General features: G+C 37.5%; 1 protein-coding gene across 1 annotated transcript in view; it reads left to right on the plus strand.

Moving 5' to 3' along the window:
- The first annotated feature begins 4412 nt into the window (after positions 1-4412).
- Positions 4413-14640, plus strand: part of MDFIC2 (MyoD family inhibitor domain containing 2) — a 104444-nt gene continuing 94216 nt past the window's right edge. The window contains exons 1-2 of the mRNA XM_036079164.2: positions 4413-4732; positions 5316-5403. Of these exons, the coding sequence (XP_035935057.2) occupies positions 5316-5403 (88 nt within the window). The 5' untranslated portion in view covers positions 4413-4732. The remainder of the gene's footprint in view (positions 4733-5315; positions 5404-14640) is intronic.

The following is a 14640-nucleotide window of genomic DNA, read 5'->3' on the forward strand; positions in this document are numbered from 1 at the left end:
CTTAATGCATTTTATATCCCTGAGTGTTATTTCTTGAACCTAAACTTTTGATGAGATCTAACATCTAATAAATCCTTGAATTGGTATGCCCGTGGTGTTAGCTGTAACCTTTCCCTGAGAAAGCCTGTGTTGTAAATATGGAATTTTCTTCTTGTTTTATTTACCTTTGCCCCTAATGTTTTGGACCAATGCTTATTTACTCCATGTGTATTTTTGTATTGAGGCCAAAAAATCCCAAAGAGAATGTTAAAAATGCAAAATACTTGATGGCATTTATCAGTCGTTAGAATGGTTATTGAAAACATTTTAAGTAACTGTACTAAATAATACAGAGATTCCATTCTATAGCAGAAAACATACTGCCAAAGAATAGCACAACTTCCTATAACATTTCCATTTGGATCCAATCCACTAATCCTTCAGAAAAACTGCTCTACAAATTACATACCTCAAATCCAAAAATCTGCATTGGTAACTTCTCTTCACATTTGATAAATATCATAGTGTCTCATTACACATACAATTTCATTGTTTTAGAAAAAAAGAGCAAGTGACAATGTAATGATCTTGAAGACAACAAAAAAGACTAATCTGAGAGCACATAATTACTTGGTAGTTTGTAAGTTTCTAGGAATTTGTCCATTTCTTCCAGGTTGCCCAGTTTGTTGGCATACAATTTTTCATAGTATTCTCTTACAATTGTTTGTATTTCTGTGGTGTTGGTTGTGACCTCTCCTCTTTCATCGAAGATTTTATCTATTCGGGTCCTTTCTCTTTTCTTTTTGGTAAGTCTGGCTAGGGGTTTATCAATTTTATTAATTCTTTCGAAGAACCAACTCTTAGTTTTGTTAATCCATTCTACTGGTTTTTGTTTGTTTGTTTTTATATTGTTTATTTCTGCTGGCTTTAGCTTTATTTGCTGTTCCTTTAGGTGTAAGGTTAGCCTGTGTATTTGAGACTTTTCTTGCTTCTTGAGATGGGTCTGTATTGTAATATGCTTCCCTCTTAGGACTGCCTTTGCTGCTGATAGCAATAATCATTTGTCTGTTAAGGAATGCTCTAGCTTCATGCATTCAATTTTATTATTTTCTTTTTACAGAAACAAGAACATGAAACATACAATCAGTATAGGTTTTTCTCTTGGCAAAGATTGCCTTCTGCTGGATAGTTTGTCCTTTAAGTTTCTATCTTTAATCAGATTTTGACTAGGAACTAGAAATACTGATGCACGAGTCAAAATAAAAGGAATGGAATTATAAAAAGAGCACATTCAAACTATCCCTATTTAGAAAAGAAAACCAAAACAGAATTTAACAAGAAAACTTGAGGCTTGAAATCATATCCTTAGGTTTGAATTATTTAGCTCATTATTTTAAGTAGACACAATGAACACAATTTGGGAGGAGGTTCTTTTTTAAATATGTTCTCTTTGAATTCTAGTAAAACCAGACTGACTTCTGAGGCTGGTTTGTCACTTTTTACCTTCATTTTGGACCATCTATTGTTTCCATGCTAGGTCTGAGATTCACTAGACTTGGTTTCTCTTCTCTTCCTACCATCAATTGTGATTTATCTCACTCATCCCAAGGCTTTTGTGGCCTAAGGACATCCCTAGGTGAATGAATAAATGGTTTAAAGGTTGGCACGAGTATGCACTACCCTTAATGCAATGTCTCGCTCACAAGGACACTAGTGATACACATTTGATGCGGGAAAAAGTACTTGGTGCCTATTCTTACCATCTTTACTGATAAAGTAGATGAAGGAAATTGAATATGATACTTATTAACATCTACAGGTCTCATAATGATTGCTAAAACAAAGACAAGAATAGAATTCAAAATGAGTTGTCTGGTTTCAAAAAACGGTGCTTCTCAAAATAAAACAAAATTCCATACAGAAAATTCAACTAATGTCAAACACTCTTAAAGATCAAAGCCAATTGAAAAGGCAAAGCGAAAATCAGAGGGCAGTGAGAGGCTAAGCAAAGAAAATGGATAAAAGAAAATAATAAATATTCCAAGTGTTAGAACATGTTGGAAATAACATTGGCCAAAATTAGGTATTTCCAAATTAGAAATGCATTTTATCTTCATAAAAATTCCCTCCTCAGGACAACACTTGCAAAGGGATTTTAAAGCTTGCAATTTACTTAACACTGGTTCTCTAATAATTGTATCATAGTAACTGCAAAAGTGAAACAAATAGAAAAGATGTAGATATCAAGGATAATCAGAGAATAAACCAGAAGCAAGAGTAATCTGTAATCTCCAAAGTAAGAAACATGGACAGGAGTTTGAGTTATGGACTGCTCTTGGGACAGATAACTGGAAAATAGTTTAGATGAAATTAAATAAAATACATAAAAAATGACCACAGGATCTGACCCTGGAAGCATCATAGGCTGACAGGTTAAAATGGGCTCCCTGCCTTAGAACTACATGGAAAAAGAAGTTAGATGACTTGTAACCCTAGAAAGATCCAAACTCCATTTTGAATTTAAAAAAAAAAAGTTTTATTAACCATACAGTCTAATATAAAAATATAACTGAAAATCAACTAGGAGGAATAATACATTCAAACAGTGTTCCTGCTCACTCATTATTCCCTTCTGGTTGCTTGACTGTCTCTTCTCCGTTAGCTATTTGTGCCTTACCTTTTCTTACCTTCCATGCTGTCTCTGTTCACTGTTTTAAGATTGTCATAACTATTATTTACAAAATTTCTTCCAGGCCTCACTAATACATAAATTTTTAGATAATATGCTTTTCCAAAGGACAATGTCTAAACTATTAAGGAAATCAGATTAGGTCACCAAATGAATGAGTAAGGGACATAAAATGCTACAATAGAACATACCCATTTACGAGTGAAACTCCACTTTCTTAATCCCTCCCCTAATCTAACATTTGCCCAAACACTTTAATAAGTCCACTTTCATTTTCTTTTACCGAGAAGCCCACTTTTCCAATGGTGTGCCCTCTTCATTGCCACAGGCCAATAAATCCAACTTCATTGGACTAGAAAAAAAATGCCTTAACTATAGAAAAGAGACAACCTAAAGGAATTTTTTAATACGTGTATCCTAACTAAGACTTTGGGACAAAGGAAAACACCACCAATTGTATATGCTGGTTTTATCTCACTATTAATCTGTAGAATATACATTTTCAACCCAGATACATATTATCTGTGAGGTTCTTATGCTGTAGAATGTTCTCCTTGATAGCCAAGAAAACGAAATAATTTGAGAAGTATTTTTTACATAATAATCATAGAAAGAAATGCATGCTGTAGGAAGTAATAGTAATGAATCACTATTCGCTGCAATTAGAGAAGCCACACACTGAGCAAGATACAGAAAATGCTGAGATCTAGGCTGAGCCCTCACAGGGTTTATAGTCTTGGGAGGAAGATAAGACAGGTTTACGTGAGACCAAAATAGAGATGATTACACCAGGAGTCCCAGGTGGGATCGGAGTAGGGAGCAGTCATTTCCAGGTGAGAGGCATCAAGAAGGCTTCACGGTGGGAGTGGAAATGGGATTCTGAGGAAACATTTCTGGAATGTTAATAACAGAAGCCGGCAAGTTAAAGGAACAGGAGCATTACAGTTAGGTTGGAATAAAAGTTTAGGCACCTGGAGAACTATTAAGACCTGAAGCCACAGTTCCAACCTGATGTTATATAGAATCTGACCATTCGAGGCCTGCCTTAGCTGCCTGAAGATTTTATCTTATTGACAATGGGAGTGAGTGAAAGTTGTCTTAGTATGAGAATTGGATTATCAAGGCAGTTTTTAAAGATGATGAAACTGGAAGCAAAGCACAAGAAACGAAGTTGGTAAAGGAGATGAAATGGGTGCAAGGTGATCAAATAGCAGATAGTTGTCCAGGGACACTGGAGGAGGAAAACCACTTTGGGCCAAAAAATAAAGATTATTTTCCATGATGAAAAAAAAAAAAAGACAACATTTAGGAATGATGGACTATTTATCATCATGCATAACTAAGGATCATACTTTATGTTGTTAACTTCGGGTTGAAAATTGTATGATCTTTGACTAAGAATCTAATGACAAATCCTCTTTTATCAGCACCACGCTCTAACCAACTGAGCTAACCGGCCAGCCGCCGACAAATCCTCTTTTAAAATGTTACTCCAACTCCTTTTTGGAATATGTGCAGACTCTCAAAAAAAAAAAAAAAAAAAACTTGAAATGTTTTCTTGTTGCCTAAAAAATGTTAGAAAAACTTGCTTTTCAAAATGTCAGCTGCAGGATGTATTCTAGAGAATACAACTTTGTAGAGATTTCCCTTCCTTTTCTTTTAACCCACATAGTCCATATCCATTTTTCCATATGTTTTTTCCACTTCCTTCACATTTAACCCCCTAAGTGATGAATGGTGGGTGTGGAAGGAAAAGGACTGGAGAAATGGTCAATTTGAAAAGAGTTCCTTATTTGTACCCTATTTTGCAGAGTGTCATTTTAAATAAGTGCTAGGCTGGAAAAGGTTTTTATTGTTTTGAACCCTCTCAGCCGCAAGTTAGATGCTTCTGGCAGCAAGACAAATCTAGCACCACCCAGGGAGGGAGCATATTTGCTTCTCTGCTCACTTCTGGCAGGGTGGAGGAATGCTGGACATCCAGAGACAACAAGGAAGGCTGCCCAGAGCATCGCCAGGCTGCTCCCCTGTCCCGTGCCTTGGGCCTCCTCCTTTGGGAACACGCAGGTAAGTTACACTGAGGTGCTGATTCAAGCGGAGTGTCCTAGCTCACCACGAGCAAGCCATTCAAGTCAAGTGCAAATGCACTGAAGGTGCACTAATAGGTCTCAGCACCTTCAGGGAGCTCCACTTGGCCTGACTTAGTCGTAAGGTTCTCACTGGATCCAATAAATTGCTGAAAAGGTCCTTTTGAGTTTTATTATTGGTTATATCTTTGTATATCACTTTGCAGCATGCTTTTTTATAGACTATAAAAAAGACATTAAAACAGCAACTGAATGTGTTTTTTTTTTTACAAATCTGTGACTAGTTGTTAATCTGTTATTCTTTTGTGTTCAGAAATTATTAGATCTTATAGCCATCTTTACTGCTGAAAAATGAACCATCATATAAAGTTTAGTTCTCACTGTCAATGTTTTAAAATACTACAAATGGATAAAATGTAAGACTTAACATTAGACAGTGAGCTGAAAAATTAGAGAGATAAAATTTTCCTATAATATGGCAGTAGTCTCTAAATATAAAGCTCAATGTTATAAATTCGGGTTCTTAATGAATTTTTTATATCACAAATTCTGTTTCCACTTAGATGTCAGAAACTGAGCTGGAAAAGATAAAAGTAAGAACAGCTGAGCATTTTGAAAATGATAAAAATAACATTTCTTGGTTAAAGGAAGGTAAGTCCTCTTGCTCTTCATTTTCTATCAATGTGAAAAATTGTGCTTTTGTTTATTAGCAAGGGGTAGTGTGGGAGAAGGAGGAAAATGTCCCAGAAGTTCAAATAATGTTAGTACTTCTGATTTTCTTTTTTCTTTTTCTTTTTCTTTTTTCCTTTGGCCTAAGTGGTAGTTTGAATGTCTTTAGTATTGAAATGCTTTTTGTATTCCCTATGCTGCAGTAAACACTGATTATTTTGTTGATAAGAAAATACACATTTTCAACCCAGATGCGTATTATCTGTGAGGTTCTTATGCTGTAGAATGCTCTCGTTTATAGCCAAGAAGACTAAATAATTTGAGGAGAAGTATTTTTTAAATAATAATCACAGAAAGAAATGCATGCTGTAGGAAGTAATGTCTACAAATAGAATCACCATTCACTGCAATTAGAGAAGCCACCTTCCCAGGGGAGAATGCTGTCGGCCACAGGCCTAGCGTGGGTAAGATGGTTGCTTGAAATATGCACACAAATCGATATGTTCTCCTAAGATGAGTACAAATTTGTGCGCTTTTGAAAATATGTAGAAACTCGTGATTATTTACTAGAAGGTTTGGTTTTATAATCTTTTCATTTTATGACTATCTTTAATGCCTCCTAAAGAAAACTGAATCAACATTTTATCTCAATAGGTATGTGCCTTGTAGACTATTGCATGAATCTATCCAATTGTAAAGAGACGCCTAAGTAGTTGTCATTCCTCAAAATTGTTTTATAAGGTCATGGGGGACTTGAATGTTTATGTCGAGGAAGCTCTACAACACCAAAACAATAATAATGACATCAACCACACTGACAATGTGTATCGAGGATTATGCTGAGTCATCATACCCATCCGAGGAAGCAGTAACTATTCCTAATTTTCAGATGAAAAAAGAGAATTTCAGAGAGTTCAAGTAAAATTGCCTCAAATCACAAAATTAGCAAGTGACAGAGCTGGGATTTGATCCCAGACTGTGCAACTCTATAGTATGTGAATTTTACCACTGGCTTGCACAGTGTTTCAAAGGAAAGATACTTAAGTTACTTGTCAGGGCATGGTAGTGCTCAGATGTTTTTCTACAATGTTTAAATCAACACCTCCGCCTTCACACCCTCACATCAGCTCTTATCCTTAATCCCACCCTCATTCAAAAAGCGTTGACTTTGTAAAAAAAGATCATTTCTTCGGCTGGATGACCCAGTAATCAAAATTAATGGCTGGAGCTCTCATCTTTATTGCAGACTCTGTTTCTGGATAAAGGCTGGTACAGACTCAAAACGATTTCAAAAAGCCACAGGGCAAGAAAATTCTCTAACTTCTCTTTATTAAATATTTTTAAATAGGATGTTTTAAAATACAATGTGGAAGTAAAAAAATTGAACTTGAGTCAGAGATCCCCCTTGGTTTTTCTTGTGAACCTCAAACCCATGAAGACACAGGTGTTCTTCACTACTATTTAGAGTGAAGTTTATATTATTTATTTTTGCTTTAGTTGCTCCAGGCTATAGATGTCTCATGTAAAAGTAATGGTAAAATTGATAGAACAGTCAATTGTCTCCTGAAGAATTTTTTTTTAAAAATTGCTTCCATTAAATACGATTTAGGCATTGAATTCTTGTAATCTATAAAATCTAATTTCCCAGGTGACCTGTTTTATCCCATTTGGACACTTCATTTAAGCTATACTCAAATTATGTTTACTATATTTCATAAAAGGAAATTGAGCCAGATGCTAGATGACAACATCTTAATTGGGAATTATCAGGATGAGTTAGTTTTCGAACATAAATGTCTTTTTTTTTTTTTTAATGTTAAGAAAAAGTATATGTGCTGGCTTTTTTTTTTTTTTTTTTAAGGCAAACTGGTGCAGTAGGAAGAACAGAGCATCTAAAGCAGGCAGGTGTGGTTTTTAAATCTCAGCTCAGCTATTTAACAGCTGCGTGACTGTGGCAGTTTACCTAACCTCCCTGAGCCTCAGATTCCTTACTTAGCCAGGGACCATGATACTTGCTTTGTGAGATTATGGGGATAAGATTTCATTATTACTGTGGGGTTTCTTTCCCTTTTTAAGGCATGATTCAAAATAACGTAACTATGTTTTTTGAGATCTTGATTCACACTTTGAACCATCTGTAATAGTAACAGCACTGCATATTTTTATAGTATTTTACATAAATTCCTTCATTTAGTCCCTACAAAAATTGGCTATGCAGCAGCATTGTCCCCATTTTACAGATTAAAGTACTGAAGTTCAGAGAGACTTTGGATCTGCTCAAACTGGCAGAATAGTTAAGTGGCAGCCTAAATCTTTTTTTTTAAAGATTTTATTTATTTATTTATTTGAGAGTGAGGGGGAGAGAGAGAGAGAGAGAGAGAGTGCACGAGCAGGAAGAAGGAACAGAGAAAGGGAGAAGCAGAGTCCCTGCTGAGCAGGAAGCCAGATGCAGGACTCTATCCCAGGACCCAGTGGAAGGCAGATGCTTAAACGACTGAGACACCCAGGCGCCCATGGCAACCTGAATCTTGAACCCAGTTCTAAATTCCATTCCTGGCCTTCATCCACTTTGTCACACTGACTCCTCCAGGGGTTATCAATCCATACTTTAAATTTATCAACCCCTCACTTTCAAAGAAATGAAATCTGATACTTTAAAGTTGTTCAATTTTTTTTTTCATGAATGACAAAGGTAGTTGCTTCTCACATCAATGTGTCTCTTGCCTTCCCCTGCAAGTCCAGCTGAACGCTCCCTGTTGTTACAGTGGAGGGAATCCCAGCAATGCCTAATTCGGGTTGGGGCAAGCCTCCCCTGGTTTCACCTACAGAAAGCAATGACCTGAGCGTCTGGCCTCAGAGTGAGCATGTGACCCACGGGAGTTACCACTCACTGCCAACCTGAGAACTGATATTCCTTCTAACTTCTCAACTTCAAACATTAATTCGGTTTATCTGATGTGATTCAACATTTCTTAATCATGGCATTACTGGAAACAAAGCATGAGCATGTAGAGAACCATTAAAAAAAAAAAAAATAGAAAAACAAACACGGTCCTGTACTCAAGGGGTTTATCTAATTGTCTTGCTTTTGCCTGAAAGGCAAAGAGGCTCTTATTTACCTTCCACTGGCTCTCGGATGGGGATGGATCTCATGTGCCTGAAGGCCTCAGTCATGGTGTCAAAGAGCTGGCGAAAGCCACACCCAGAGCTGCTAATAACAATTAGAGTAAAAAGTGTTTGAGAAACACGTTGGTAGGCCTGAAAATGCATTCACTATAAAATTAACTGAATCTTGTTTGATTTCCTATCAAATCATCAGGCAATCTTGTACCACTATTAGTCATCTTGCTTTTAAATGCCAGATTTTCCAAATTTGAGATTTATCAGATTCCTGGGCCCCAACTTAAGGAATTCAAGAGTATATAGGAAGCCCAGGAATAAATGCTGAAGAGCAAGACAGGTGATTCTGAAGTAAGATGTGCACAGACCTTACATGGAGAAACTGTTTTAAGACCATCAGAGAAACACAATATAATTTTGATATACATACGAGGCAAGATGAACCATGAGGTAGAAGGGTGGACCAAAATAGGTAAGAAAGGAGGTTTTAAAGGAGCTCAGGATCTATTTGCGTAGGTGGAGAGGAGGAGATAGACGACTAGGAGTAGAGGCATCGGGGCTGGAAGACCCCTGCTTTGGTACAAGGGAAATGGGCCTTCCGGCTAGTCGTCTGTGTATGGGGAACGAACAGACTGAGTTCGGACTACAGGTTAAGTCGCTGGATGCAGGTTCTGGGTTGTCACGACAGGTCTCAGGGCAGGGACGAATATACTGAAGGGGGATTTGGGGATATAATCCGTCACTGATGTGCAGAGCGGGAAGGGACAGGCAGAGGCAAGGTTAAAGCAGGAGGGACGGTGATGGCTAAGACAGCAATGCATTCATTCAGGAGCCCAGAAGTGAGGAAAACAACCTGGATAAAAGTCATAACAAGGAGAGGAAGAAAATAGGCCCAAGTGTGAAAAACTTTATGAAGGAAAAATTGATATAACATAGAAATTGGGGGGGAAATTACAGGTGGAATAAGATGGCATGTAATACCCCATTAAGCCAGGGAGCATTCTGGGTAAGCATTTTAGTGCTTGTACTTTACACCATTTGATACGGAAGAGAAACATCAAAATGAAGGGATGGAAGCCTTTAAATTGTTGCCATTTGCAGTTTAAAATCACAGCATCACCAGTGTTTGAACGGCACACAATTTTTTACAGTGTCTCTGGATTTTTCAGGAGAAGACAGAAATCTGGATTTCTGTGTGAAATCTCCAGATTTCTAAAGATGAAGTAAAAACAACAGCAGCAGCAATAATAAAGCACCAGGCAGGACAAATGAAGGCAGGTTCTGTGAGTCTATTGTAGCCCAGAGGCTACCAGTTTGTAACTTCTGTCCCAAGAGCTTCTATCTCTAAACAAAATCTATTACAATTTCCTAAAAGGCACTCTTCCATAAATATTGCTGCATTGGCACAGATATATATAAATAAACACACACATTTATAGGTATGAGCAAAGACAAGTGTTTGACCTAAAAAAGGTAAAATTAAGAACCTTGAAATAAAACTTTGTCCTTCTAAAGAATAGCTGCTTGTAATTGTTTTAGTGAAACATTCTTTTTATGGGTGTAATAAGCAGAGGGAAGAACGAAATCATCCCAAGTTCTAAGGGTGCTCTCAGCGTAACAAGGCACAGTTTTGTAATCTAACTGGGTGTTCACTCCACCCAACAGTTGTTAAATTGGGAGATGCTCCAATGAGAAAATACATACTTCGAAAACGGGTGTGGTCAAATAAAAGGAGGGAGGAAGGCAATGCATAAGCTTTGCTGGCACCTTCCATAAATGCCTGGAAGAAAAGAGCATGAAAAATGAGGATTCTATAGTTATTTTGAATTAAGTATCGCTCCTTTCCTATAGACAGTTATGTGGTGACTACGCTCTTTGGTGATTTCAAAATCATTACTAAATACATTTTAAAGTAAACTTCCCTAAACTTATTTAGCATTGAGGTAGAAGGGTTAGGTCACCAATGACTTGGCAACTTGACAGCACTGGTTATCATTTAATCAGAATTCATGAGTATTAGAGGCTAGTAATCCAAGATACTGAAAACAGCCCAGAGGTCCCAAAAGCCATGATCCCCAAATTCCGTTTTCAATAAAATGCCAAACTTCAAATCCATAATACAAGAATCCCATCTCATTCCTGATTGATGTTTGTTTGCAAAGGAGACAGCAAAAGTGAGAATCTTACATTTATTGACATTCACACATTCACTGGCCTTCCCTTAATTCTAAGTGAAGACAGTTAACTTCATTTGCTCAAAAAATAATTTCAGATGATAAGCGCTAGAACAGTTCCAAAATGCATATTTTATTCAACTCAACAACCCATTTGATGAAGCTCTTCTTGAACTCACAATGTGTTAGGCAAAGAAATAAAGATGCCAAAGACTGAAGATGTCACAGTTTCAGCCTCTAGGAGCTCATGGATTTAGGTGCTTTATTATAACGGCTAATATTAATCCATGCTAATTCTCTCCCTCAGATAATTCTCATTTTTAAAGGGCTTTTCTTGTCTCTACCTTAAAAATTAAGACATGCTAAATTCAATTGTTAACTGCCACAAATAACATATCTTGAAATGTCTTCTACTATGTATACACATAAAATGGAATCATTAGCTCTTATTTCTGTACTCTTCATTAGCTTGTAAAAATGTGTTCTCTAATAACCAAAATACAGGTGAGTAAAAAGTAACAGCCAGATAGAATGTTGTTTTGTTTTTAAACACAGTTGAAAGGGAAAATTAGATGTGAAAATATGCCCTTGCAAGTCATATAAATAAGAAAACAAGTAAAAGAACACGATTAATTTTACAAGGGTAATTATTTCGAAGCTTTGAAGCAAGGTGATGTGATAGAGATTGGCATGGGGAAGTATTCTTTCGAAGCAGAAGAAGTTCTGAGGGAGAAATATTTGAGTCGAGACCTAAATGACCAGAAGGAACCAGCTGTGCCAAATCTGGGGAAAGCATTCCAACAGGGAGGAGAGCCTGTGCAAATAATATGGCTCAGCATGGCTGGAGGGGAGGAAAGAACGGGGGGGGGGGCAGGGGGAAGGGGGGAAGGAGGCAAAGGAAGGTGCTTAAGTTGGAAATAATGTAGGACGCTGCTGGCCACAGTCAGGTATTTGGATATTTTTTTCCTCACTGGAATTAGAAGCCACTGATGACTCCAAGCAGGGGAATACACAGTCACTTATATTGTATGAAGCAAGGAGTTTATGCAGAAATAAATTAGAAGACATTGTAGTTGACCAAGCAAAAGATGATAACTGGGATAGGATAAAACTTTGAAGGTGAAAGTGGGAGAATAGGGATTGGGATCTATTTGGGAGGTAGGGCCAACTGAACTGGCTGGTGCATTGGTGTGGGGCAATACAAAGAAATGAGTCCAGGCTGACTTCTGGTTTGAGATGCTGCAGGTCAGTAACGCTGAATGGAGAAAAATGGGAGAAAAATTGGCTGGAGGTGAGAGAATCAGAAAGTCTATGTCGGTCAGGTTAAGTGTGAAATGTCTAAGAGGTATCCCCATGAAGATTATCGACTGAGCAATAGGATATACGAGATCAGTTGTTCACTTGGACTAATGTTGATGGAGAAAGTCTGCTAGAGATTTTGCTGAGACCTGAGAATGAGAAGGCATTTGTTGATGGGGAGAGTGAAGGAAATGAAATACAATTTCAGGTCAAGGACTAAGGCAGGAAAGAATACGTTATGCTCTTTGTGAATAAAGTGAATGAAAACAAGTGTCTGGAGCATCTTGACCCAAAGGAAGGTTGGCATTCAATGAGTCTGGAGAGTTTGCTCAGGAACAGAGCTTCAAACCTTTCATAGACCTTGGTCAGCGTTTTGGATTCCAGTGCAATCATTACCCTGGAAATGCCTGCAAAAGATATATTTTATATTAGAGTAAAAATATCCCACTGTATTTTATTCTCAAAAGAATGTAAGGTAAGAGACTAACAAAGGACAACACATTACTTTCAATATCTAATAATTACAACATAATTACCAAAAAGCTTTAGTAGTTTTTATTAGGGTTCTCCAGAGAAACAAAACAAATAGAATGGATGGATGGATGGATGGATGAATGGATGGATAGATGATAGACAGATAGATAGATGATTGATTGATTGATAGATAGATAGATAGATAGATAGATAGATTTATTATGACGAGGGACTGGCTCACACAATTATGGAGGCTGAGAGGTCTCATGATCCATTGTCTGCAAACTGGAGGCTCAGGAAAGCCAACAGTATAGTGCCCAACTAAGTCCCAATTTCTATGAGCCAACGATGTAAATCCGGGTCCAAGTAACAAGTTCTGAGAAACAGGAGTATGTCCAAGGGCAGGAGATGATGGATATTCTCGTTCAAATGAGGAGAGAAAATTTGCCTTTCTTCTGCCTTTTTGTTTCATCTAACAGATTGGATGATGCCTACCCACATTGGTGAAAGCTTATTTAAAAAAAAAAAATCAGACTATAAATCCGAATGTTAATCTATTCCTGAAACACCCTCATGGACACACCCGAAATAATATTTACCAGCTACCTGGGTATCCCTTAGCCTTGCCAATTGACACATAAAATGATTCATCACATAGTTCTTGAGAAAAAAAAAAAAGTAACAGATAGTGATTCTAGCTAAATTAATAAAAAGAGGAATTTATTGGCAGGCTTGGAGGTAGTTTACAGTCTAGAGGGAAAATCCAGGTCCAGAATGGGCAGGCACCAATCTAGCTCTGGTGATCCAGATAGCAAGACTTAACAACTTACTTGGGTCACCACTCCTAGAACAAATTAGCTCTACATACTTTCCTGTCCTCTTATACTCAAGACTCCAAATCCCAAGGAAGAAAGCTCAGTAGCTTTGGCCATGAGTCCCCCTTGTGGTTAGGCAAGGCAGGGAACCTTGACAGACAGTAACGCAAGACTGCATCTAAAGGGATGGAGATGCTTCTTCGGAGGGAATTCAGGAAATTCAGCACCAGAATAGAGGGAGAACAAATGCTGTGTGGCCCCCAAATGATGTTGACTCCACAAGTCAGTACCCATGATCTGACTTCCAGTGCTGTTCTCCACAAGGGAGAATATGTTCTTAAGAACCTGACATGTGCTATTGAAGGAGCGGCTGAACGTTTCAGGAAGGAGAGTACTTACTTTAAATGTATTGGCCTTCTCCTGAAGTTCAAGGGTCAGAATCATTTTGATTCTCTGATAACCTTATTTTATGTTTAGAAAGTTCAGTAAAAGATGAGATATTCTGTGTTCTCATAGGTCAACAAATTAAATTCCAGTAGCACATCCTACAGCTGACGTTTGAAATTTCTTTCCAACTAAGCCTATAAAGTAGTAAGCTCATTTCTTATAAAATGATGATGTTGATCCCAATGGAATGGAAGGCCTACAAGATGCAGTGTCAGCCTTGAGACTATGACCAGATGAATTAATCAGTGCAAAGTCCCTATAAGTTGTTAAACAGCAGATTTAAGGACTCCCTTTCAATGATGATAGGGCAGTACATCAAGTCCAGAATGATCTTAGCTCACCATTATTAATTGCAATTTTATGAACTAACAGTGAAGCAATCTGTAGAGAGTGGAAGCCATCTCTCCTGTCTTAACAGGAAGAAGAAAATTGTAGATAACTAGAAACTTCAAGAGATTTACCCCTTTCAGTTGAGATGTTCAAGAGACACATTCGTTTTCTTTTCGTCACGACAGCTGTTGACGTGGTCCACTTAATCAACATTAGTAGAAAGAGCAATCTTTGAGTGAGAGAAAAAAGTCCCTTATGTTCTATGCCTCAGGAATAAGGACATTCCATTTCTTGTGAATTCTACAAAGAGATACTTTATTTTTATATGATTATGGCCCATTTCTTTCAGCTTAGGAACAGCATTTAGAGGGAATATACTCTCTAATAAAACGCACCTACACTAGGTGTTCACCAGACCATTAGTAAAAAAAGAAATGCGAATAGAGCAAATGAAGACATCACTCTACAGGCATAAATCATTTCAACCATTTTAGCCATTATTTAAGCCTGTCGAAAAGTAAATGTGCAGCAAAGACGAAAAGCAAGGGCAATGACAGTAG

This window comes from Halichoerus grypus, chromosome 1 (genome assembly GCF_964656455.1).
Source record: "Halichoerus grypus chromosome 1, mHalGry1.hap1.1, whole genome shotgun sequence".
NCBI classification, from domain to species: Eukaryota; Metazoa; Chordata; class Mammalia; order Carnivora; family Phocidae; genus Halichoerus; species Halichoerus grypus.